Source organism: Coturnix japonica, chromosome 4 (assembly GCF_001577835.2).
Source record: "Coturnix japonica isolate 7356 chromosome 4, Coturnix japonica 2.1, whole genome shotgun sequence".
In the NCBI taxonomy this organism is placed as follows: Eukaryota; Metazoa; Chordata; class Aves; order Galliformes; family Phasianidae; genus Coturnix; species Coturnix japonica.
Genome location: NC_029519.1, coordinates 70,193,929 through 70,218,296, shown reverse-complemented (window position 1 = coordinate 70,218,296; position 24,368 = coordinate 70,193,929). Strand labels below are relative to the sequence as shown.

The following is a 24,368-nucleotide window of genomic DNA, read 5'->3' as shown; positions in this document are numbered from 1 at the left end:
TAAGATTTTACACAGTGACCTCAAACTTTAAAAAGTACTAAGTTTACCAGGGAAGAAGGGAAATAGAAGTACACTGATGTAAGGACTCAAAAGTTACTCCTTTTTTATCACCTCATCTTAGAAATATCTTCAAGCATCAGAATCATTACATATTATGTTGCTTTAACCTGAACTACAGGTGCTCCCTTCCATCCCCTACTTTCAGGAAAGAACCACAGCTTCAGTTAAAATACTGCTTAACAGCACTTTCAGAACAGAAAACTAAGAACTTCCCAAGGACACACACACACACCATCCAGTCTTTGCAAATGTTAAAGAAAGGAAGAAAAAACGTAAACAGGAGAAAATCCTTTGAAAGCTTTTATATAATACAAAAGAACAGAAGAAAGCAAGACTGATGTTCAGATTTTGAACTAGTATTTTAACATATAAATGTAGTCACTTCCAAAACAAAAGTGCCTTTAACTTTCACACTTACTGTGTTGATGGAGAAGATTTGTTAATCTTTGTATCACTTGGTGACCTCTTTTTTGCTGATAGTTTCTGTTGTTTTCTGGGAGAAACTGAACTGGGACTGCTGCCTTTAGAAGTTGCACGAGTGGTTGGCTTGCTGGACTGCATTCTGTAATAAAAAAAGAATGATGAATGTGTATATAACAAAATACTTTTCCAAGTCACTTTCTTTTAGCATTCCAAGTGCAGAAAACTAAGACTGAACAGTATTTGCAACATATAAATCAAAGTTGCCAAAAGAAATGGTGGAAAAATACCATTTGCACGCTTTTAAACACAGAAAGACAAGCAGAGCTGTGCAACTCCATAGCAAATGTAAAATCAAAACTGGCTACTTTACTGACACTATTAAAGGAACGACAAAAAAAATCCTAGCTCAAAATCTGCAGTAATTCTGCTACATAAACGCCCATGTTTAAAAAACAAAGTCAAAACATAACAACAAAAGAGGGAAGGAGAACAAGTTGCGGAACAATTTGATTATCCAGTATAAAGAACTCACACTTGGCTTTAGTATTCATCAGTTCAAAAATAGGAAGAAGTGGTTGCTGACAACCAGCTTCACAAGCCAGACTGCTGAACTACCAGGTTTTCTGACCTAAGAAAAGCTGAAAACAAAGAGGCATCTCCTTCCATTAAACTATTCCCAAATGCTACTTATAAAACACAGAATAATTGTGGCACTTTCAGGTAGAGATGCTTTGTTTTGTTGCAGCCAGCAACAATTAGCTGGCTAATTGTTTAGCACTGGAAATCTGAGAAACAAGACCAACAAGAACATCTGTAAATACAAAGCAGATGCTTCCAAAAGCAAGAGGAATGAAAACACAAATGTCTTACCTTTTACTACAGTTTTAGAGTTAACAGTTAGACAAAAGGACTTACTCATTTACGACAACAGCACTGCTGTTCACAAAGTGGTAAACATTCAAAGGTTTAGTCAAGACGATGACCTCTGCTACATTTCCCTTTGCCTGCCTTTCTGCACACCAACTATAGATAAAGAATGGCTCCTTGCAAGCAGGTTTCTTGGTATCTTTTGCACTAATCTTTTGCAATGTGATTTTTTTTTTTTTTTTTTCCTGAGCTTGCAGTTCACTAAAATATAAAAGAAACCCCTACAGTTCTGCATATTCGTGTATTTAGTTGGGCTAATATTTGGAAAAAGAAGCTGACATTGAAAATTACATTTTTGCCTTGTTCCGACTCCAAATGCTAAATGGTGAACTGCAGTCAGATGCCTTTTAACCTGTTAGTTAAAAGTGCACAGACCCATTTTCTGAGACATCACTGAGACGCAAGACTGACAACAGGATCAGTTCTTACCTTCTCACATATCAAGTCTTTCTTTTATTACCCTAAACAGTCTCTCACCTCCTACCAATGTTGAATCAAGGCAAAACGTCGCCTCTTCTGCCTTGTTATTCATAACTACAATAATAGCTACCGCCTCTCATACAAAGACTAAAACTCCAGTTCCAACAAGACTTTCCATTCTTCATTACTTAAAGAAAAAAAGCTCCTGATGCTATAAATTAGATCCAATGTTATATGGCAAATTTCAATCAAAACAAATTGCAAAGAAAACCTGAATCCAGAACTGGGAATAATGTAGCAAAAAACATCTGTGCCTCTACAAAGAGTTACCTTTGAGCCTCTAGCCTTGTGGCTGGTCTAGCTGTGGACTCATCATCTTCCTCATTGTCTTCTTCCTCGCCTTCCTCCTGCTCTCTTATCTCCTCTTCAGACGTTAATTTCCGACGTTTTCTTTCTGGCTCCAGCATTTCTGTCCATGTAAAATTTTACACATGTGCTATAATTTTCCAAAAGCCCTCCAAAAGGATATGGACACTTAGTTTAGAAAAGGTATTCTATTCACAAATCCCATTTTAAGCAAGTTATTTTCCATTTCCTTTATGCTTCCAAAGTTTTTAATTCATACTTGTTTGACTTAATCTTGTTAACACATTTGCAACAGTTTACTTATGCAGCTCATCGCCAGAATTCATAGAAAATTCATGAGGCTTTATGGAAGCATCTGGGATGTAGCAATTTTGACATGAGATTACAGCAATTTACACATATTTACATAATATTTACACTAGCTGTAACTCAATGATTTTTCCTCAAGAAAGGAAAAACTGAATAAAGCTTATCTTACTGCTATCAGTATAATGAAAGGCACAGTAATATCTTTTCATTCTGTTAGGAATAGCACAGTTTCTTCTTTTTACCAGTTTCCTCTGCTTGAACTAGAGAACGCCTGGGTTTTCTTCCCCTTTTACGCACGGTCATCTCTGCTTTCCCAGCTTCATCTTCCTGAAGCAATAAAATGGAAGCAAGACAAGACAGTTTCAATAGAAGACAATCATTTTTCACTACATACTGCACATAGACTTACAAATTAAATTGTCTGCACTTACACTTGCCGTGTCCTTCTTATTAGATATGTCTGTACCTAGAAAAGAAAGAAAAGAACCGAATCCTGAACTTCAAATCTTTTACTAATCAGTTTTAAAAGGAATGATTTCAAATGCTGTCAAGTTTGCATAAACATCACTGAAAGTCAGAAAACATCTATAGTTCCTAAACTAGAACTCACCTTTGTTGCATTTTGTTATGTACAGTCTGACAACAATAATTTACTTTTTTTAAAGCAGTGAAGCTTTTATATGCTTGATGCTATATTTACTGCATTTGTTGCATTGATTTTTTTTAAGTGGAAAAGCAAAAGTTATGTCCCTATTTTATTTACTGTCAACCAACAGCAGAGCCTAGAATTATTTAGCTTGGAAGGCAAACCTGAAGGTCAGCTAGGCCAGTTTTGCTCAATGTACAGCTAAAGTCAAAACGCTCAAGATCGTGTTCAATGCAGTTCTGAAAATCTCTAAAATCAAAAATCCCCAGATCCTCCGGGCCATCTGTTCTAATGCTTAACTGTATCTACAGTGAAGCACCAAGATGGCTGTAGCTCAACAAGGGAACAAACCCAACTAATACCTGACATACAAGTTAGTGAACTTCCTTTGCTGAAGAAGCCTGGTTTTTCAATCCAGTGCTTCCTACAGACTGGCTTGTGCACACTGAAATAAATTTATGAACTCTATGAAGCATGTTGTCCCAACCTGGCCTCTCTCTACAATAGATTGTTACCATTTCTACTCCAATTCTACAGTGAGAATGATGATAAAGTTTGAGGTTTGCCAAATAGAGTTATATGCAATACTGTAATTATTTAAATCCCCAGTCACTGAAACAGAGAAACATCCTAAACAACAGCAAGTTTTTATACCATCTTTCTTTTTTAACACTTTTTTATGCCATAAAATTACTATCTATTTTTGATTCTGAAAGCTAAAAATAAGGTCAAAACCTCTAAGTTCATCTCTGCTTAGACCAACAGAGCAAATACAGAAGCATGGCAATTTGGTGTACCAAAAAAGAGGTCTCAAAGCAGAGACATATTCTTAGGCACATGCACATGTTCTTTGAAGTTATGTTGTCAAAATTACAGGAAAGAGCTTTTACACAGAAACAAATTAAACAAAGCAGAAGTGTGCAACTGCTCGATGAAGAAGCACAATAAAATGAAGAACAATACACTGTATTAAGAACTTCACACAAAACAAATCTAATTAACATATTAAAAAGACTTATTAATTCTTTGATGTACTGAAGGCAGGTATTTAAAATTCTGGTAAATGCTGGCAAGTGTATAGCAAAATACCCTGTGATAAAAGACAATGTAACTACAAGTTACATCTTTCTTAAGAGACCCAATATTTTACTAATATGTGAAAATGTTGTACTTCTGCCTCAAGGTGAGTATAAAAGCAATTAGTACTAACAATAACAAAAGCCCTACCAACTTTTCAGCAGCAATTAGCACAAGAATAATTTTAGTTTCAAGCCCACTGTCAGATGTTTCTACTTACACAGGAAGAGTTCTACAGATAAGTCCTTTTCCACAACTGAGTAATTACACAAGAGAATTGTTAAGGTAGGATGTTGCCTCTGGAAACCAGTTGTTTCCAACAGTATGAGTTACACTAACTGAAAACTCTGCTTCCCATTATGCATGTGAATGTGTCTGCCATAAAGACTTGTGCAGAACAACCTCAAGTAAAAAGGGCATGAATGTCTGCATTTGTTTATAAGCCATTTTTCAACTTCCTTTCAGCTTCCTGAGTGGATTTTAAAATATATTTATGAACAGCTTTTATGAAAAAAGCACCTAAACAACTATTGCAGTACAGATTACTTACCTGTTGAAATTAACTACACAGCTTTAAATTAATCACAATTTTACCTCTTACAAATGACAGGTGTTTGAATGAGAAAGAGAAATACAAAAATCTCTTTTTATCTGGCTTCAGCTTGTAGCAATAGAAGTTTTTTCTAATGGAAGTTAAGCAATCTTTTTATAAAGACTTCATAGTAGTTGTGATAGGGGAAAGAAATGTCCCCTCAAGCTGCCACTGACCTCCACAAATTTACAGAATTGCAGAGTCACCAGGGTTGGAAAAGACCTACAAGATCATCCAGTCCAACCATCCACCCATCACCAATAGTTCTCACTAAACCACGTCCCTCAACACAACGTAAAAAAGTTCCTTGAACACCTCCAGGGTCGGTGACTCCACCACCTCCCTGGGCAGCCCATTCCACTGCCTGACCACTCCTTCAAAGAAGCAGAATTTCCTATGTACAGCCTAAATCTCCCTGGCACAGCTTGAAGCCATTCTCTCTAGTCCTAATTTATACCCACGGATAATGTAATTAACTGAACATAATTAGATTTCTTTCCAAGTTGTCTTATAAAACATAATGTTTAAGGACTCATCTGATATTCTTCAACACCCCCTTGTACTTCTCTCATGGTTTGCTTACCTCTTTGAGGACTTTTCCCTCTACTTGCAGAGGTAGGAAATTGCAGCTAGAAACAAAAAAGAAAGAAGAAAAATCAGAAAAATTCAGATTTGTATTACATAAACACAGAAATTCATCTCCATTCATAATAGAATATATCTGCAAACTCAGAAAAAAAAAAGAACATTCTAATCAACAGAAAGTTCTCACCTAGTTACCCTCCATACAAATGAAATGACTGTAGTTTCAGTAACCTGACAGAGTAATCGACAATGGAAACCATTACAATAATAGACACTAAACTTAAAAGTAGTTTCAGTAAAAAACATTCCTGAAAATGTAATTCTCAGTAATACAAAAAGCTTAGTGCAGCAGTCACTTTATATGTAAGTACACATACAGACTTACAAATTACGGCCATAAGAGTTTTGTATTTATTCAGAACACAGAAAAAGCCAGGTGCACCTACGTGATCTCCTGTGATGACTGTTACTAAAATCCAATTGCTTTAATCACTGAACGCCTGCACTAAGATGTCTAGGCCACCTCTGAAGTAGTAACACATTTTCAAAGCAGCCTGAGAAGACTGTCTTGCAAAGACAGCATGTAGCCTTGCAGAACCATTTTCTCAGATGGGGGGTAAATACTGCTCCTCCTGGAGCTGGCCTGCAACTGACTGGTACAATTACCCACCATCAGCAGGAAGTATACAACCTTTAAAATGGTTAGCTAGAACAAGACAATTCAGTTTCAGCACTGTGTAAAAATATATATATTGCAGAGGGAATTTTAAGTTAGTTAAATTCTTATTTGGAACAAGAAAACAAACAACGCTGAAACAATTACATTTCACTGTAGTAATACTGAAACATATTGATTAGGAAAATTGAATTCAGACAGAAAACTGTACCAGACCTGTAAAAGGGACAGGACCCTGAACGGGCTGCCTGGAATACTGAATGAACAGAATAAACAGGGGCAGAAGAATATCTGCTATTTATAGACTAGGTAGATTCCCAAGACTTTTGACAGCCATGCCAGCAGGTACCTTACCAGGCAAGCATGCAGAACACACAAGTTTCAATGCAACTTTTTTTTGTTTAGTTTTCAATCATTACCTCTTTTTATGCAAGAATTTTTTGCTCAATCCATGCTTGATCACAGTGCTGTAACCCAACTGGACTACAGAAGTGCTTTCAATAGAATACTTACTTATATAGCAGTGATTTATGGCTCATGGCATAAGAAATCAACCTATTACTGAGCTTTAGACTGAATTGTTTTAGGAGTGCTTAACTTACTACCACGTCTCTGTTTTCTGAGTTAACTATACACAGTGTAATACAGATAGTACAAGTTCATTCTGAAGATATTAAGAGCTACTATATGCTGTTATTACAACAGGCTCGGTAAGGACAAGAGCTTTAAGTTTTCTGCATTAAATCATCCTTGATCATTAGGCCAAAATTATTCACAGCACAAGCTAAAAGACATGTGCATGTGTTCAGAATTTTATCCTGCTTGCAGGTATATTGATAGTGTAACTATGCTGTACTAAGACTGATCCTGCTATTTGCCTTGTTCAGACTTAAAAGTATATTTTGCTTGTAAACTCTGTTATATCAGGATTTACTTTTTATAATTTTTGTATGTTTAATGTGAACTCAGTTATCAGGCTTGCTACAGAATGTTTCTGAAATATCATTACCTGTTAAAACAGAATAATGGATCTCATGCTTAAATGCACCCAAACAAAATAAAGGCACTTACATTGCCAGTGCTCATATCAGCTTTTGACTCCCCACCTGAGGGAAGAAATATGAATTCAGAACTTGAACGTTACTATTTTTACTCTTTTTCCACACAAGCATTATGAATTACTTACCACCACCAGGCTGTACAGCTTCAACAGGGTGTTTGCGAGGCCTTCCTCTTTTCCGTTTTATTATCACAGGCTGATTATCCTGTAACAAGTAAAAAAGTATTTCAGTTACTACAACTAACATCCAGTATTGGGGCAATATAATATAAAGACTGTTGTCAACATAATGTGATACAAGCAGAAGTAGTGCTTGTATCTTACATTTTGTAAGAATGGACATCGCTTCTCATAAAATTCATTGGCAGAGACGTAAAGAAATAAGACAACTCCTGATAACGCAAAATTCTCAGTGGCTGTCCTCAGGCACAGGGCCTTTTGCACCCTAGGATTACTAGCGCAACGACACATCATCAGTAGGGTAAAACTAACCTGTCTCACAACGGTCTAAACCCAGCTCACATTCCCTATTAGTGGGAACCTACTGAGTCTACAAATGTAGCCATTTATTCTTTAACTTTTAAAAGTCCTTCTTCCATTTTCAATGCAGAGGTAAAAAAAAGTCTTTATAACTGTGTTCACTTCTGGATTCAGACAACAATTTACTCTCAAGGTATGTTCAGACATACTTTTACAACAACCACTACAAGATATCACAAGTATATTGTTAAAAGATAAAAAAGAGCTTGGATTTGATGAAGTGATCCAACTGTCCACATGTCAATTATGAAGTTTCCAGGAAACATGATTTGTATACAGTTATATATATGTATACAGTCCTACACAGTTATTTTATATAGAGTTTGTAAGCACCATTAAATGCAGAAAGGAAATTACTTCTATGTTAATAATAACCACTGACGTCTTATGGTGCATGTTTATGCTTTGTGACAAATAAATACAAGAACCTTCGGTACTTTAGAATATCAAAAAAACTCACCAAAACTCCTACAGCTATTTACACACAGGTTGAATCAGAATTTCAGCATCGCAGTCAGCAAAACACAAAGTACTTGTTTTCTGTCTGAACTGACATTATCTCAATTAGTTAACATAAGACCACTCACCTCTACAGAATTTTCATTTGATTCTAGGCTCTGTTTTGTCTTTTCAAACGTTTCCTGCTCAGCAGTAAATTCATCTTCACATGCACATAAAGAAAAAAAACACAACTGTACATCTTTATTTTATTAGACAAGGTAAAAGGTACAAGCCACAATCCCTGCACTGGAAGTACTGTATCAGTCTATGGCCTCAAATTCAATCCCCCTATAAACATCCATCTTGTAGCAACAATATGTTTGACTGCCAGAATGCCTCCCTGACACTAGATGATTCAGAAGTGGCTTTTAATTTAAGTTAAATCAAAGTTCAGCAAACTACTATTTAATTTTCTCTCACATTCCCTGAAATGGTAACCTGAGGATACAAGCTAAACAGTCTCAAATTTTTCAACAGAGAGCGCACAACTGTTGATAGCTCTCACTGTATTCACACAAAGACAGCATGAAGTTGCATCTAAGTCAATATTAGCCCTGTGGCTATGACTTTTTTTTAAAGGTGTTTTTACAAAGCCAATTACAACAGTTTAACTTGTACACTCTTTCCTGGTTGGTTTTTCTACGTAAACAAACATGACTGTTTTTGACGGTGCATTTGTCATGATTTTTTCTTGAATGACCCAATAGTAAGAGTTTACTATTGGTTTGAGTTAGAAGTTCTCCCTATGTCCTGAACTTGCTATATCCTTTTCCAGTTGTCTACTTGCAAGTGGCTTCCCAGCATGAACACTGCAATAGATGCGTGATATCCCCCATAACTCCTTATTTGGGTCAGTCTATCTTCACAACAGGAACATCACATTTACTTTCACCATTAAGGGAACTAAGAATAATGAATTATTTGATAGCAGCAACAGAACACAACTAGAAAATTTATGCAATTATTTGTCTGGGTTTGGATTTCTCATTGCTTGCAGAAACATTCATATAAAACAAGCATTCAGTATGGGGTCAGTAAATTGCATTTATTTTCATTATTATGAAATTTATTTATTTATTTTCATTACCTTTTTCTTCCACAGCACCTGCAGGAGGTGTATGTGTTACAGCAACTTCTTTGGAGACTTCTGCTGCATCACATGGAGTTATTTCCTGCATTATTTTGAAAAAGAGTATTTTACTACAAATTAAAGATTACAGGCAGTTACTTGCATTAAGAAAAAAAAAGCAGTTATTTTTTTCATCAAGATTTTATAGTGTCTCTTGAAAAGTTTGATGCTGAGAACCTTAATCAAAATCAATAGGTGAGATAAAGCAAAACACTCTTCATGTTCTCTTAAAAGGAAGATTATTTTTCATTAAGTACCTGTTCTGATCCAAAATTGCACTGATCAGTGCAAATACAGAACTCAGCTCAAGTTCGATACCATTTTGCAGATTTCAGATCAGTACAACCATCAAGATGGTGAACTTACTGGACAGTTGGAACCTTGTGGTAGTTCACATGATCCTAAGCTCTTAACTACAGTGCAAACAGGCCCACAACACATCAAAGATGTTCTATGGTATGTCTGTGTAATACAACAAATCTGCTTTTTTTTTTTTTGAGTACTTCCTGAAAGTTGATTGTCATTGTGTAGTCACTTTCTATTCAACACAAGAATAATTAACAGTTAAAAATGAAAATACATCACAAAATAAACCTCTACAGAAATAAACAATTTTATGTTTAATAATGAAGGTCTTATTCACACTAGAATTACGCAGCATTAAAAAAGAAAAATCTTCTCAAAAATACCTTGATATTACTAAGTTTTGTTCTGGAACACTGACTTGGATCATCATCCTTTCCTACATCCTGAGCTATCAGCTGGCTGCCTGTAAAAACAAACAACAGTTCAAACAGATCTTCATTTGTCAGATTTTTATCGCTTTTATACCAGTGCACCACTGAAAAGATTTTTAATCAAAAAGCAACATCTTAATTACAAAGCTATGAACAGAAAGTTAGGTTAGCCTCTCTTGATAAAGGAATATAAAAAAATTACACTGCAACCAGAAAAAGCAGCTATGAGGTACATTATAATGAATACTGCAGGGTTTCCAATCACACACTTGAAGAAATCAACATTCTTAGGAGCAGAATAAAGAGTTATCAAAGAAACTATTTAGCCCAATGCATTTTTTTGTTGTTGTTCTGATGCACACACACACACAAAAAAAAAAAGCATGAAAGAACCTTATAGTAAAGTTTTTTTGCAGTAAGTCTTTCCTGTAGTTAAGAGATGAGCTTGGATAGATATCACATAGACACATAACGATTATGTTAACCAAATTTCTAAATGAATAAATTAACTTAAATATTTAGGCCATTCAATGGACTACTTTCCTTCTCATCTGATTCTAGATGGATGCCAGTCCTCTCAGTCTAGCAGTAGGAAAAAAACAGCCTCACAAAGCTCGGTGAATGGCTAGATCCCTGATGTATGTATGAAGCTTTCTTCAGCTTTATACTCCTTTTGTCTTTTAATGATTAAAATTAGCAATTATTTTATAGATTAAAAATAAATTGTTGCCTCTATGATTAAAAAAGCTACTATTAAACTCTTGTGTACTACTGAATTTGTCACCATAAACTGATAGAAATATTACAAATAATATCAAATATATTGAGCTGTTTTCAAAAGAAGATTAATTGCTTTGGATTTTGGAATTCCTCACTCTACTCTTTCCTCCAAAACAGACGTATGTACTGATCACAGCAGGACTTTCTTTTGCAGCAGTAAGGCTTTACACGTATTTGTGTAACTCTGTATCACTTACTTTTTTCTTCATCCTTCATTCCTGAAGTTGTACATTCTGTTACTCTAGATTGATGCTCCTCAGTTATTTGGCTGTCCAGGTTTTCCACCTTTGAATAAAATACAAAGAAATGTAACTCCTCACCTTCCCCCCTCTCCACCATTAAGTTTATAAACACAGAAGGGAAAAAGTTACTGTTACTAGCTACTTTTAAATAAAACAGGTACCAAAATGGAAGGCAGTGGCATTATAAAAGTAGCTTGCTCACAGAGCTCTAAAAATGTTACTATTATCATGAAAGAACTTCTGACTTGTCACATTTTCAGATCTTTTAATTAATCTTTTTAATGAAAAAAGGCTTAGCTTTTAATTAGGCATCCAACCATGTGCTGTCAAAGCAATGTATCATAGCAATTTACATCAAATATTTTCAGATTTAAAATAACGACACTCTCCTATGTGCAGGATCAAAACTGACGCCTTACTAGAACCAAAACAGAACCAACCAGCAATGGAATATGGCAAATTTAATATCCATATAATTAATAAGTTACAATCCAAGTTAAATAAATGAAACTTTTTTTTTCTTCTTATCTGTATTCAATATCTTGTTTCTGCTCCCTAAGAACTTGATATTTTAACTTTCCTAATCATCCTTATTATCATTACAGGCTCCATGTTCTTGTAAGATTGCAGTGGATTGCATCAGAAGAACAGCTCTCTAGTTCTTACTCAAGTCCCCAGTATAATCCCTATTTTTTGTCCTCTGTTCTCAAGGAGGACAATTAAGCTTTTCTATTAGCTAACAATCATGAGATTGTCGTAGACTGTTAAATAAGACAAGATTTATTTACTAAATTCAAGAGTAATTGAGCATCAATGTACACAACTGCACAGTCTCAATATATATATAGGCTCTGCTTATACAAGAAACAGTATTTTCTTTTAAAGAATATTTCATGTAAATAGAAGTAAATGCAAGCAAGATAAAAGCAGCATAACAGTAAATTGAATAAATCTTACGTGAATAGTTTCTCCATCTTTAGCACTATTCTTCTGCAGTGAATCTATTAAAAATAATTAAAAAAAAATCAGAAATGTTCAGTAATAGGAAAGTATGGCAGTATTTCCTATTTCACCTCTCTGAAAGGGTTATTAAGGACCTGAAACTACACAACTTATTTTCATTACTGGAAATATGATTCATCCAAGCACATTAATCGCCTCCTTAACCACATCTGACAAACTTAAAAACCAAAGAATATGGTTTTCCAAAGCATGGAATAGCTGAGAATCACGTCAAAGCTAAAACAGTCAATCAGGATACTGTGACCTTCGATATACCTTGCAACTCTGAAATTTCACATTTAGTTCTGGCACTTGTTTAAGCCAGAATTTTGTCCATCACAAATCTAAATGCTAAATCATAGGATGAAGCAAAATATGCTGAAAACTAAGCTGTAAGACTGGGCTTGGCAGAGAGCTGATGCTTACATAACTGTAGCAGAGACTTCAATGATACAGTGCACACAGAAGTTGCTGGATTTCTAGGCTCTATTATACTAAAACTGCATTTAATAAAACAGCTTTAATAAAACCCTTACATACCACATGAATCTGGAAAATAATTATAAATTATTGATAGTAATGAATCCTCTGCATTTTTTAAAGCTATTCCATGTAAGTACAAACAAACAAACAAAAAGGTTGTTCTATAAGGCTCTGCAAATCCTTTATATCTGATTCACATTTTTACTTTATACAGCTGCTAAAACAGTCCAAACACTTTTTCTTTCAGTTGCAATGCAAACACAAACCTACAATACAATGGAAACACTTGTATATACAGCATTATATAACATCTAGCTGATTTCTTAAATCTTCATGTTTTAGGAACGATTATGCACAGCTATACAGTATAGCTGCACAATACCTTCCAATTTTTAAAGCAGCATCAAATGAAGAGCTAGATCCTACCCACTCAAACAGCAATGATTTGTTTACATTCCAAGGAATCTTGGACTACTAAACTACTGTGTCTGCTGTTCATACTCATGACAGGACACACATTTGTCTTTTAAACAACTTCCTTTTACGTATGTTGGGCCATATATATAAATACATGTATATGTGTGTGTGTGTGTATGATGGTATGTATAAAGATTATTGTATGGTAGAAGAAAAAAAAACTATGAAGGGCTACAAAGCACTACTCTTTTGTGTGTGTCATAACCAAGATGATTTACACAACAAATGGATTTTTGTTAAACATTTCATGTGGAACAAGATTATCACAGCCAGTTTGATTTGCACATTTTAAAATGTAAGTATTGTCTGCTGCATGACTGCATGATATAAAGTGGCACAGTTTTTCAGGCCCTTGGAACAAATCTAAAGGAATCTAAAACTCGACACAACACATGTATCACCTTACTCAGTTTGTTCCCCATTTGGTATACAATTATTTTGGTATATGTGTAAAAATTTACAAGTGAGATTTACAGCGTGTCCTTTCAATTTATGCTTTCAACAACATTCTGTAAGAGGAAATGCATCTTTCAGCTCTTTGGACTCTATACAGCAGTACTGTCGGTACCTCCTGGAATTCATTTTAGTTCTGCTTGTTACTCCACCAACTGAAGATTAGCTCTCATCTGGTAGTGTTGTAAACATCTTTATAAAGCATCTGGAGCACAGAATCCATCAAGATGGGAACAAAGCATGGGTTTGTTTCTGCTTTAATAAGAAAGCCAAACAACTGCAACACATTTTAAAATAATGTACTTCTGGGAAGGACGGTTTTTTCTTCCCCCATTTAAGAATAACATTATGCATTGAAAAGGAGTTACTGAGTAAAGACCTAGAGTTGACTGAGACTTCTAGCTAGGAAACTAACTTCCTATAATTACTCTTCAAACTTCAGTAGGTGACCAGAAACACTTTCATCTTCTGGAGAGCCAGACAGAACAACAGCAACAAGTAAATACGTAAAGAAAAATCTTCTTGTTAATTCTGACTTGCTCATATACAACTTACTTTTGTCACATCCCCAAAACACCTCTAACAGCACAAGAAACAAGGACATGCTAAGTTCAGAAAGAAGCAAGTCACTCTTTGGGAAGTTTCTATATGTCATCTGAGGAAACTTCCTTCTTCCTCCCTCAAATATTTTTTAATATCAAATAAAACATTAGCAGCCTGCTTTATTTTTTTAAAATACTAAATGCTTTTCACCTTTCTTTTAATGCTTCCTAGTAGAAGATATATTAATCTCCCTCCTTCTTGCAAACCAAATACAAAGGCACACGAGTCCCAAAGCAACATGAACTCCTAGAAGCCTTTCCACAAAGGTTTCTGGAGGCTTTGCTTCAGTCTCTTTAGAAAAAGTATTTATCGAATCTAGAAATAGATTCATAGAATTACCTTTTTGTAGTTCTTTAATACGAAGATCCACACATACTTCTTCACTTTTTGGATTTTCAGGCCGTGGTGGCTAAACACAAGATGAAAGGAAACAAAAATATGACAGGCATCTAGTTCAAATATATTTCATTACCCTCCCTCATGTAATAATGGCTATTGTTTTATGATGTATAAGTCTTCAAAAGCATTCTTAAGATAGTAATACAAACATTAATAACACACTGACAAAAATTAGTCATGTTACTGTGGAACAATGTAATACCATGAGCTTGACTTCAGAGTTAAAGCTGGTACAGTAAGAACAGATTAGTTTAACAGATCTCAAGAGAAACCACAGGAATTCAAGATGCAAAACACTGAAAGGTGTTCCAGTCATTATAAGTATCATAGAAACATTCACATACACAGAAAAACATGCAACTGGAAAGTATAACAAAGTATAGTGAAGCCTTCCCAACTTGTGCCTTTTTTTCCCCCCCCTTCTCTTTTTAATTCAAGCTGTAAATCAGCTTTATCATGAAAATGCATGGATAAATATACTTAACTCCATGTAGCATTATGTTAAGTCTAGACACTGTAAACTCAGACACAATGCCATGCGAATATGACCGTACTGACTGCAGGACTACCTTATGCTAGCAAATAGTAAAGCCATTTGCAAGGGGTACCTCAAATCAATAAATGCCACTAGATCAAAGATGACTCGAGTTTTCCTGAAATGCGTTTCAGACACTGAAACTGTGATTCAGAAAAACTCAGGTGGTCTGCCCTGAAGCTAAAGATAGTATCCCTACGCAAGCCCCAGGCAGCCCTATTAGAGATGCTTGTGAGTTCCTGAACCATACTCTGAAGCAGGTGAAACGTGCACTTCTATTCATTTTGTTGTATATCACTTCAAAACACTGAACTAGTGACCGCCAAACATAAGTGTTAAGGCATATGTAACTATTTTACAAGTAATATAACACGTATGTGTACAGTATAATTAGTTCTAATGAAAAACAATTTTGGATATCACTGTCATGGAAGGAAACACAGCTAAGGAAGGAAAATGGTTCCACCACAGAATAATATGGACATCACATAACTTCAACGACAGCTATATAAAAGAATACAGCTGAAAGTTCTGAACAAATGACTCTAAGTTTTGAAATGCAGTTCTTATTGAACAGAATTAAAAGGTTTAGTAGTAATCTCAGAAATTAAGTAATCTTAGAAATTAAAACCATAGAAGAAACAGTGAAGAAATTCAAAATATCATCAATACCTCTTCAGTTCTCAAGTTAGTTTCAAATTCTGGTTCTTCTGCCAACTTTGGTAAAGCTCCATTATTGCCTAATGAAATACAAACACGTTGAAATTATTCGATTACATTACACTGTATTTAGCTCAGTACTGTATTCAGCTACAGTAGGACACTATCCTTTAGCATCATCTCACAAGTATAGCATGCAAAGACAGCCTCATCTTGTAGGCAATGGAAACTACAGCAAGTTTATCTGCAGCAAACCAGTTCAAAAACAAAACAAAACTCAGCATTTACAAGAACATACTTCTGTTTTCCTTAAATACAAGAAGACTAGTGAATATAGGCTGTCAGGATTTACCAGCTTACTTCTGACTTCGCTTTTATTTTTCTTGCTTTTCCTTTGAAAACATCAACAGATTTTCTGACCCAATTATAAATAGCAAATTACCACTGTATTAATGAATACAGGTACAAGTCAGTGCTAAGAATTATATTTTTTCTTTAAGTGATGATTAGGATTAAACCCATAAGCTCTAAAACCAGAACCACTGAAATTATCCAGCTTCCATAGACTCAGTACCTCCTGTCAGTGATGGCTGTTTCACAAAATCTTAAAACCCCACCCATTTAATTCCATGCAGGAACTGCACACTTTTAACATCTGAAAAACAAGCCATGCAGACACAAACTTCGTATGATTTATACAGCTATTTTGGGCACCTATTTTATAAACAAAGGCAACTAGAGAATAAAACCAACCCTTGAGAAACTAGACCCAAACTCACACCATAAAATTTTAGTGCATATTTGAAACAACAGCAAAGTCAAACATTAAAAGGAAAAGCATTTTAAAATAAATATTTGAACAGCAGTCCATTCCCATCGGTGTACACAAAGACAGGACCATTTCTCTACTGATTTTTCTACCATTTAATTTCTCCAAAATTTACAATGAACTTGATCTTTAAAGAATTTATTATTTCCTAAACCTGGTGTTGCAGTCAATCTGGAGAATAAGAAAGGCTGAAAACAGAAGAATGCTCACTATGTAGTATTTTAAGGAACTTGCAACCATGCAAATTCACTTGAAATAATAAGCTTCTGAGAAAAACAGAACTAGAAATAAAACGTGATGTTCTTAGTGCCATCACATTCTCAGTGCCACATGCTATCACAAGTACTGTATCTATAATAGAGATCTAAACTCATAGTTAACCTAAAATATTTGTTTATTTAGGATCATTGCCCAATTCCTCTATTAACATTAAGGATGGCTATTTCAAGCGTACTAGTGTATTGCCAAGAAAAGAATTCAGAAAATTCAGTCTAAGAGTTCAGTGTAAGCATGCCCAAGTCTGGGGCCCCCAGTACAGGAAGGATGTGGAGTTGTTGGACTGGGTCCAGAGGAGGGCCACAAAGATGATGAAAGGGCTGGAGCACCTCTCCTATAAAGTCAGGTTGAAGGAGTCAGACTTGTTTAGCTTGGAGAAGGGAAGGCTCCAGGCAGATCTCACTGTGGCCTTCCAGTACTTGAAGTGAGAGCTTACAACCAGGAGAACCAACTTGTTACACAGTTGGATAATGACAGGACAAGGGGGAACAGCTTTAAAGTAAAACAGAGACTTAGGTTAGATATTAGGAAGAAGTGCTTGTTTTTTTTTTTAAACTCAGAGGGTGGTAAGGCACTGGAAGAGGATGCCCAGAGAGGCTGTGGATGCTCCATCTCTGAAAGTGTTCAAGGCCAGGTCAGATGGGGCACTGGACAGTCTGATGCGGTTGGTGGCAACCCAGCCCATAGCAGAGTGAGTTGGAACTATATGATATACAAGGTTCCCTCCAACCTAAGCAATTCTGTGTTTCTATAAAGAGACTGAATCTAAATATCTGAGAAAATCTGCAGTTAAAATTAAGGATGGTCATTCTTGATCTCCACAGATCACTACAAAGTTGCCATTTTTAAAATGCTGAACATATGCCTAATTAAAATACATCCTCCTTCCTATAAAAGTATTTTTATATTTCTGAACATTGGTAACAAAACCTATTTATAACTCCATGACAATTACCTCTTGCAAACAACATATTAGCTTATAATTTTAAGTTGATACATTTTAATAAACTTTCTGCATTCTAATAACATTTCTTCCAACACACATCAGATACTAATTTCTTCAGTCACACTGATACTGACAGAATTACATGCTTAACTATTTTTCATCAATTCATAATTAAACTAGCAAATACTTTGCAAACTACAAAAAAGTCTGGTATATCTGAACAGCATAAGTTATTGATAATTCTAGTCATGGTAAAAAGCATTTATTAAAGACATCTATAAACTCAAGAGAGAACGAAACCCCACAGAAATCCTTACCTGAATTCAAGGTATTACTATTTTTCTGAAAAGTAACTTCAATCCCTGTATCATCTATTTTGACCGAGTTCATTTTACCATCGCTGCCACGTAGCTCTTCCACGTGCAATACAGGACAGTCACTTTCCTCCTCCAATTCTGCTTCTATGGTCTCTTCACTGTGGTTATTTACAGTTAATTCACTTGCTGAAACTAAAGAAGGAGTCTGTTCCCCTGGCGGTGGAGTCCTTATTTCAGAAAACTCATTTTCTAAAAGTACATTTGAGTTACAGTTTATACCCCTTAATGTTTCGCTCTCTACTGATGCTTCTGAAATGATGCAAGAGAGTTCTGATGTAACATCCTCATGCAACACACCTTCAGCTTGCTCATCATCCTCATTTACCTCTGAGGAAGGACTTGGGCTCAGAGCAGACTCTGTACTAATCTCCACACAAAGGGCTTCATCTACGTTCATTATATTGACTGAATTTTCATCTGCTTCTGTGATTTCACTGTCTACAGTCATCTGAGATGCTTCTGATGCTCCCCTCACAACACTTTCATGGGTCTCATTCTCTTGATCAATGACAAGCAAAGAATTACTGCTTTTTTCTGGGCCCGCAGTTGATAGGATGCATTCAATTTGGTTAGCAGTATTAAAAACTTCCTCATTTTTGTCTTTTACTTCTGAACTCTCAGCATCAAGTTGACTTTCTTCTATGACAGTAAATGTGAAGAGACTATCACATTCTTCCATTGTGCTCAGAGCAATCACTGCCCCTTCTTCTTTATCTCCTATACTTGAAGCATCATCCTGTTCTTCACTGTTGGTGGCAACCCTCAGAACAGGACCTCCACATTCTCCCACAAAAATCACAGAACCTTCGCCTCTTGCATCTGTATTGAAAGCAGCTAGTTCAAACTGTTCATCTACAGAAGCTGTGGTCTCCACAATCTTACATTCTTCTGATGCATTTGGAGAGATATCCTCTTCATCTCCTTCTGCTACAAGGAGCTGACCCTCAGCTTGCGGTGCTGCACTTATCAGGACTATTTCACATTCTTCTGTCATACTTGTGGTAATCACAGCAGCTTCATATCTCCCTTCTGTTTCCGAAGTAGTGAGTTTATTTTCATCTTGTACAGCTGCACTAGGCATAGGAGTTTCAAAACATTCTGCTGTACTTGTAGAGATCATTACAGTTTCATTTTTAGACTCCGTTTCTGAGATATGTTGAATTGTCTCCTCTGTGACTTCACCTGACATCAGGATTACTTGTTCTTCCACAACACTTGTGGAAATCATAGCACACTCATCTTTTTCTTCTCTATTGCTAGCAGTCGTGTGACTTTCATCATCTCCTGCACTGGATGCACTGGGCATGGGAATATCATATATTTCTGTACCTATAGAAACCACGGTACTTTCATTTATTTTTTTCGTTTTCACAGAGGGGAGCTGACCATCATATTCAATAGTGGCACTAGACATAGGAGCTTCAAATTCTTCTACAATACTAGTGGAAATCATGGTGCATTCATCTTTGTCCTGTTTACTGCTAAAAGAAAGCACACTCTCTTTAAATTCTGTAGCTGTGCTGGGCATGGGCTCCTCTGTGCCTTCAGCATCAACTGAGATCATAGAATTTTCCCCACTTTCATTTGCTCTTGCAAAAGTAAGTGAACCTTCCTCATCATCTATAGCTGAATATAAGGGAGCATCACTTCCTTCTACTGTACTGGTAGAGATGATATCTCCTTTAATTTTTTCCTCACTGTCAGCAGAAATAAGAGAATTCTCATCTTCCTTTGGAATGGCACTACTTATAGAGACATCATGTTCTCTGCTGCCAAAGGTCATGGCATTCTCATGCTCTTCAGCACCGGGCTGATCTCTATCTTGCAGAGTCATAGCGCTAGTCATGGGACCTTCAGAGTCCTCAGCATCTAAGGGAATCAAGGTACCTTCGTGTTCTTCTATGCATGCAGCCACAGCATCCTCATCATCAGCACTTGCACTGGTTACACTGCTTTCAGCTATCCCTTTAGCACTCTTGCAGTCTGTGCCACAATTAGCTTCTTTCTCTGCATCTGTCATGCTGTCAATGGCAAGCTTATTTATATTCGTGCCAGGCGGTCCTGACTCAGCTTCCATTTGTTCAGCAACTATGCAGATAATGGAACTTTCACCTTCTTCTGCACCTATACAGATTAGTGTATTTTCACCTTCCGATCCTGTACAAGTAGAAGCATGCTCAATTTCTTCATTTCCCCTTCCAGTACTGGTCACAATATCCTCACCTTCTTCATCCTCTTCTTTTGAGCCTGTGCTAGTCACAAAATCTTCATCATCACAGGGACCAATGCTGACTATCGTGATACTAGCTTCCTCCTTTGTCCCTGTGCTGTCCATTGCACTTTCACATTTTTCAGTATCTAAACAAACGGCAAAACCTTCATTGCTGTCTTCTAGTCCTGTACAGACAACTGAAATTTCAGCATCATCTTCTGGAGTTATGCCTGTGCTGGTCACTGTACTTTCACCATTTATAGCATCCTCACATTTGTCACCAGTAGTTCCAGTTGCGGCATTGTCATTTGTGACCACTGCAATACACGCCCCACTTACAGAACCTTCTCCCTGGGCATCTGTACCAGTTACAGAACACATTATGACGTTACGATCTCTTTCTTCTGCACCTGTACAAGTCACTGTACTTTCGTGTTCTTTTACTTGGCCAGCTCTCATATTGCCCCTAAATTCACCTGAACTGTCACCACTTGTTGATCCTTCACCTGATTCTGTACCTGCACTAGTTACAGCACCATCACTCTCCACTTCACCTAAGCAGGACACAGAACTTTCTAATTTGCCTGCACCTCCACGAATCAAGGTCTTTCGCTTCTCTTCAGAGCCCGCACTAGTTACAGCATCATCTTTTTCTTCTGCTCCAGCACTATTCACACTACCTTCTACTCCACTTTCATTGACTGAATCCTTACCACTTTCTTCTGCATCAACCACAGTGCAGTCGTCATTTTCTTCTTTTGTACTTGTTAGAAAGCTTTCACTTTCTGCTAATCCTTCAGTAACAACACTGCCACCACCTTCTTCTGCTGCTGTAACTGTACACTCACCAATATCTGTTCCTGTAATTAAACTATTCCCCTCACCACTTTTTACCCATACGCCTGATGTGAAACCTTCATCAGCTTCTATGCTTGTGCAGATTAATGCCATCTCACTTTCTTCTTCTGAGCAAGTGGTTGTAGCATCACTTCCCTTTTCAGAACATGATGCACCTTCAGCTCTTTCTTCTCCTGTACTAGAGGCCATTACAGTGCTCTCAATCTTTTCTGTGCTAGTACCTATCACAGTGGCTGGAATTGTTTGCACACTGCTGTACAACAAACTAAATTTACTGCTTCCTGCACTGGTACCTACAGGACTGCTTTCATTTTTATCTTCTACGCTACTATTCCCTTCCTGCCCAGTAGCTGGAACAGAGTCTTTGACTATTTCTTCAGGATTTCCTTTAGATGCTAATACAGAGGAAGATTGTATCACACAAGTATCACGTGTCTCATTCTGTTTCACATTATCCATAATTTTGCTTCTTTCTCCCTTTGTGGAATCTGTATTCAATCGCTCTTTTCCTTTCTTTTTCAGTTTTTTTAGAAGTTCTCCTGTTGGTACATGTCCACAGTCTTCAGTCACACCAGACTTCAAGCTTTCCTCTTTTATTTTCACCTCACTTCTTGGACTGCTTTCAAATTTTGATGTTTTGTCATAATCTTGAATAGGTGAGCCAGCTGCACTGTTCTCCATTGCTTGCTCATCAGGATGGGGTGCCTCATTATCTTTTCCTGTATTGTTTGTCTTAGTGTTGTCATCACCACCTTCCATAACAGAATTCAACACTACACTATCTTCTTGTTCCATGTATACAACCTGTGTTGCATCATTCTTTGAAGCTGCACCATCTTCAAACAAAGAAGTCCCATCTGAACATTCCTCTTTAGATGTACTAGACATACTATTCAAAGAATGTGTAAAGTCAGAGATATCCATACCCATGGACTTTCGATCAGCAGCATCTCCTCTGGGAGACTTAATTGCTACTGAAACATTATCTGAATTAGAGTTTATCACAGTTTTAAAATTCTTTGGTTTTCTGCTGTCTTCTGAAGTTCGATCCTTACTGGGAGCATTCAGTAAGACTCTATGACTTTTTCCAGATACAGCACCCACTTTATAAGCTCCTTCTTTACAGAGTCCTTGGTCTATTGATGTTTGTTTGGATAAAGCATCTAAGGCACCAACTTGCTTATTGGGGATATCTTCTTGTTTATTCGCTTTTTCAACTGCAGCCACAAGCTTTGATTCAGAAGCTTCTAGATCTGCCAAGCTGTGTTTTAACTCCTTACTTGCAGAAGAGATTTTTTCTTTTACCATGCGTTTGGCATCTGTGGCTTGGACTGAATTTAGAATACTTTTTCCTTCCATTATGGATTCTTCTTGTACTTTTGTTTCATCCGAATCAAGTTCCATCATCTCTCCCTCATGACCAGAACACAAGTCATCACTATTCATATTTGATTTTTGAGGGACTGGAAGAGAGCTGCTTATAGTTACACCAACTGATTGCTTTTCTTCTCCGGGCAAATTGTGGTTTGATACACTGCCTTTTCTGTTTTCACAGGATACCTTTTTACTCTGTTTTTTATCCACTGCCACTGTGACACCCATTACTTTTTCATGTCCACCATCCATTTCCTTTATATCTTTATCCTCCACTTTGGCACATGCTTCTTTTTTCTTTATTTCCTTGTTACTGTGCTTTATGCTTCTGCTTTTGTGACCTTCAGCAGAGAACTTTCTTTCTAGTTTGGAGTTACTTAAATCTTTATCACCTCTACATTTCTCTTTTACAGATCCTCTTTCTCCAGAGTGTAACTTAACTCTGTGACTGGAGTCTTTTTGTGATCCCTGAGTTGATTGCATTCCACTCTCAAGCTCAAAATCAGCACCACTCCCTTCAGATATTTTATCTTCATTTTTGGAATTGTGTTGTTTATCCGCATCATTCTCTTCCATGTTCTTATCTTTGTCCAGTTTCTGACCAGTATCTTGTTTCATTACATTCTCCTGTAATTCTGTCTCAGATGCTTTCAGTTGTTTACTATGACTCTTTGACTTCGACTTCAATAACATTTTGTCTTCTGCAAGGCTCTTAGATCTTCGTCTGTCTCTGTGAACACCATCTTCTTGTTTCAAGTTACTGTCAGAGTTAGTTGATTTCAATTCATGTTTTTCTTCTGAGTAACTTTCACTTCTCTTGTGCGATGCAGAAGCAAGTTGCTTTGAGGCACTTACAGAATCCTTCTGTGGCCTAGAATCACTCAGAGACCTTTTGGACTTGTATTCTGCTCTTGATTTTTCTGTTGAGAGATGCCTGTCTTTTTTATTTTCCTTACGAAGTAACTCCTCAGCTTTTAAAGTGGAATCAGAAATACCTTTTCCATCTTTTCCAGTTACTGATATTTTCCGTTCGCTTCGGTGTTTACTTTTTCGTTCAGATTTGTCATCTGATGAAATCTTGACTTGTTGATTATGTTTCTGAGCACCATCCTCTCCTTTCAAATTTTTCTCAGAAGAATGGAGTTCAACATCTTCAACTGATTTATGAATACTATCTCCTTTGCATTTGTGCTTTAAAGAAAGTTTATCCTCTAATGCTGTTACTTCCTTTTCATTTCTATCTCTGTAAGACTTGGCTTCTTTTCTGGCAGCATTTCTCATATGTTGCATTTCTGTGTCACTATCTTTTTTGGGATGTTTTTCATTTTTAAATACAGTTTTCTGCTTCTGTAGCTCATCTGTATTGGCTTCTGCTCTTTCCAGTTGTCTTTTTGGGTCCTTTGTTTCAATGTCCTGTTGGGTTCCTTCAGTATAAAGAGAGGTGGAGATTTTTCTTTTATGTTCTTTTTCCACTTTAGAATCAGTTTTGTTTTCCTCAGCTGAATGTACTGATTCTGACAGTCTTCTAAGTGGTTTAGAGGTTTCCGTTTTGATAAGGTTATGCTTTAATTCTTTTGAAGAACTTTTTTCAGAAGTCTGCAAAATAAAGTTAAATATATGTAGGCAGATGTTAGAGTTCCTCTACAACATGACTGACAATTGTTGAAGGCAAATTAACTTTAAAAACAATACTGTAGGGAACCCACTTATTGTAATAAGAACTGATGAGAAAAACTAATCTTATTTCAACTAATTGCTATTGTAGTAAAGCCAAAAGAAGCAGAATTTAACATTCTGCTTGACTTCTTCATAAA

At 36.4% G+C, this 24,368-nt stretch overlaps 1 protein-coding gene across 3 annotated transcripts in view; it reads right to left on the bottom strand.

The window, feature by feature from the left end:
- The window catches only part of BOD1L1 (biorientation of chromosomes in cell division 1 like 1), a 36,785-nt gene that overhangs the window by 2,120 nt on the left and 10,297 nt on the right, over positions 1 to 24,368 (bottom strand). The window contains exons 10-24 of one of the 3 annotated variants that reach the window (XR_001555256.2): positions 18,051 to 24,150; positions 15,695 to 15,762; positions 14,428 to 14,497; positions 12,028 to 12,071; positions 11,026 to 11,113; positions 10,001 to 10,080; positions 9,270 to 9,354; positions 8,269 to 8,342; positions 7,268 to 7,346; positions 7,153 to 7,187; positions 5,404 to 5,449; positions 2,937 to 2,971; positions 2,748 to 2,832; positions 2,161 to 2,345; positions 479 to 622 (exon numbers count right to left, since the gene is read on the bottom strand). Coding sequence is in view for 1 of the 3 variants with exons in the window: in XM_015862662.2 (XP_015718148.1) it covers positions 479 to 622; positions 2,161 to 2,299; positions 2,748 to 2,832; positions 2,937 to 2,971; positions 5,404 to 5,449; positions 7,153 to 7,187; positions 7,268 to 7,346; positions 8,269 to 8,342; positions 9,270 to 9,354; positions 10,001 to 10,080; positions 11,026 to 11,113; positions 12,028 to 12,071; positions 14,428 to 14,497; positions 15,695 to 15,762; positions 18,051 to 24,150 (7,172 nt within the window). In the remaining 2 variants the exon portion in view is untranslated. Of the gene's footprint in view, positions 1 to 478; positions 623 to 2,160; positions 2,346 to 2,747; positions 2,833 to 2,936; positions 2,972 to 5,403; positions 5,450 to 7,152; positions 7,188 to 7,267; positions 7,347 to 8,268; positions 8,343 to 9,269; positions 9,355 to 10,000; positions 10,081 to 11,025; positions 11,114 to 12,027; positions 12,072 to 14,427; positions 14,498 to 15,694; positions 15,763 to 18,050; positions 24,151 to 24,368 lie in introns of those variants that run through there. The other 2 variants (XM_015862662.2, XR_001555257.2) reach the window with 2 other exon arrangements.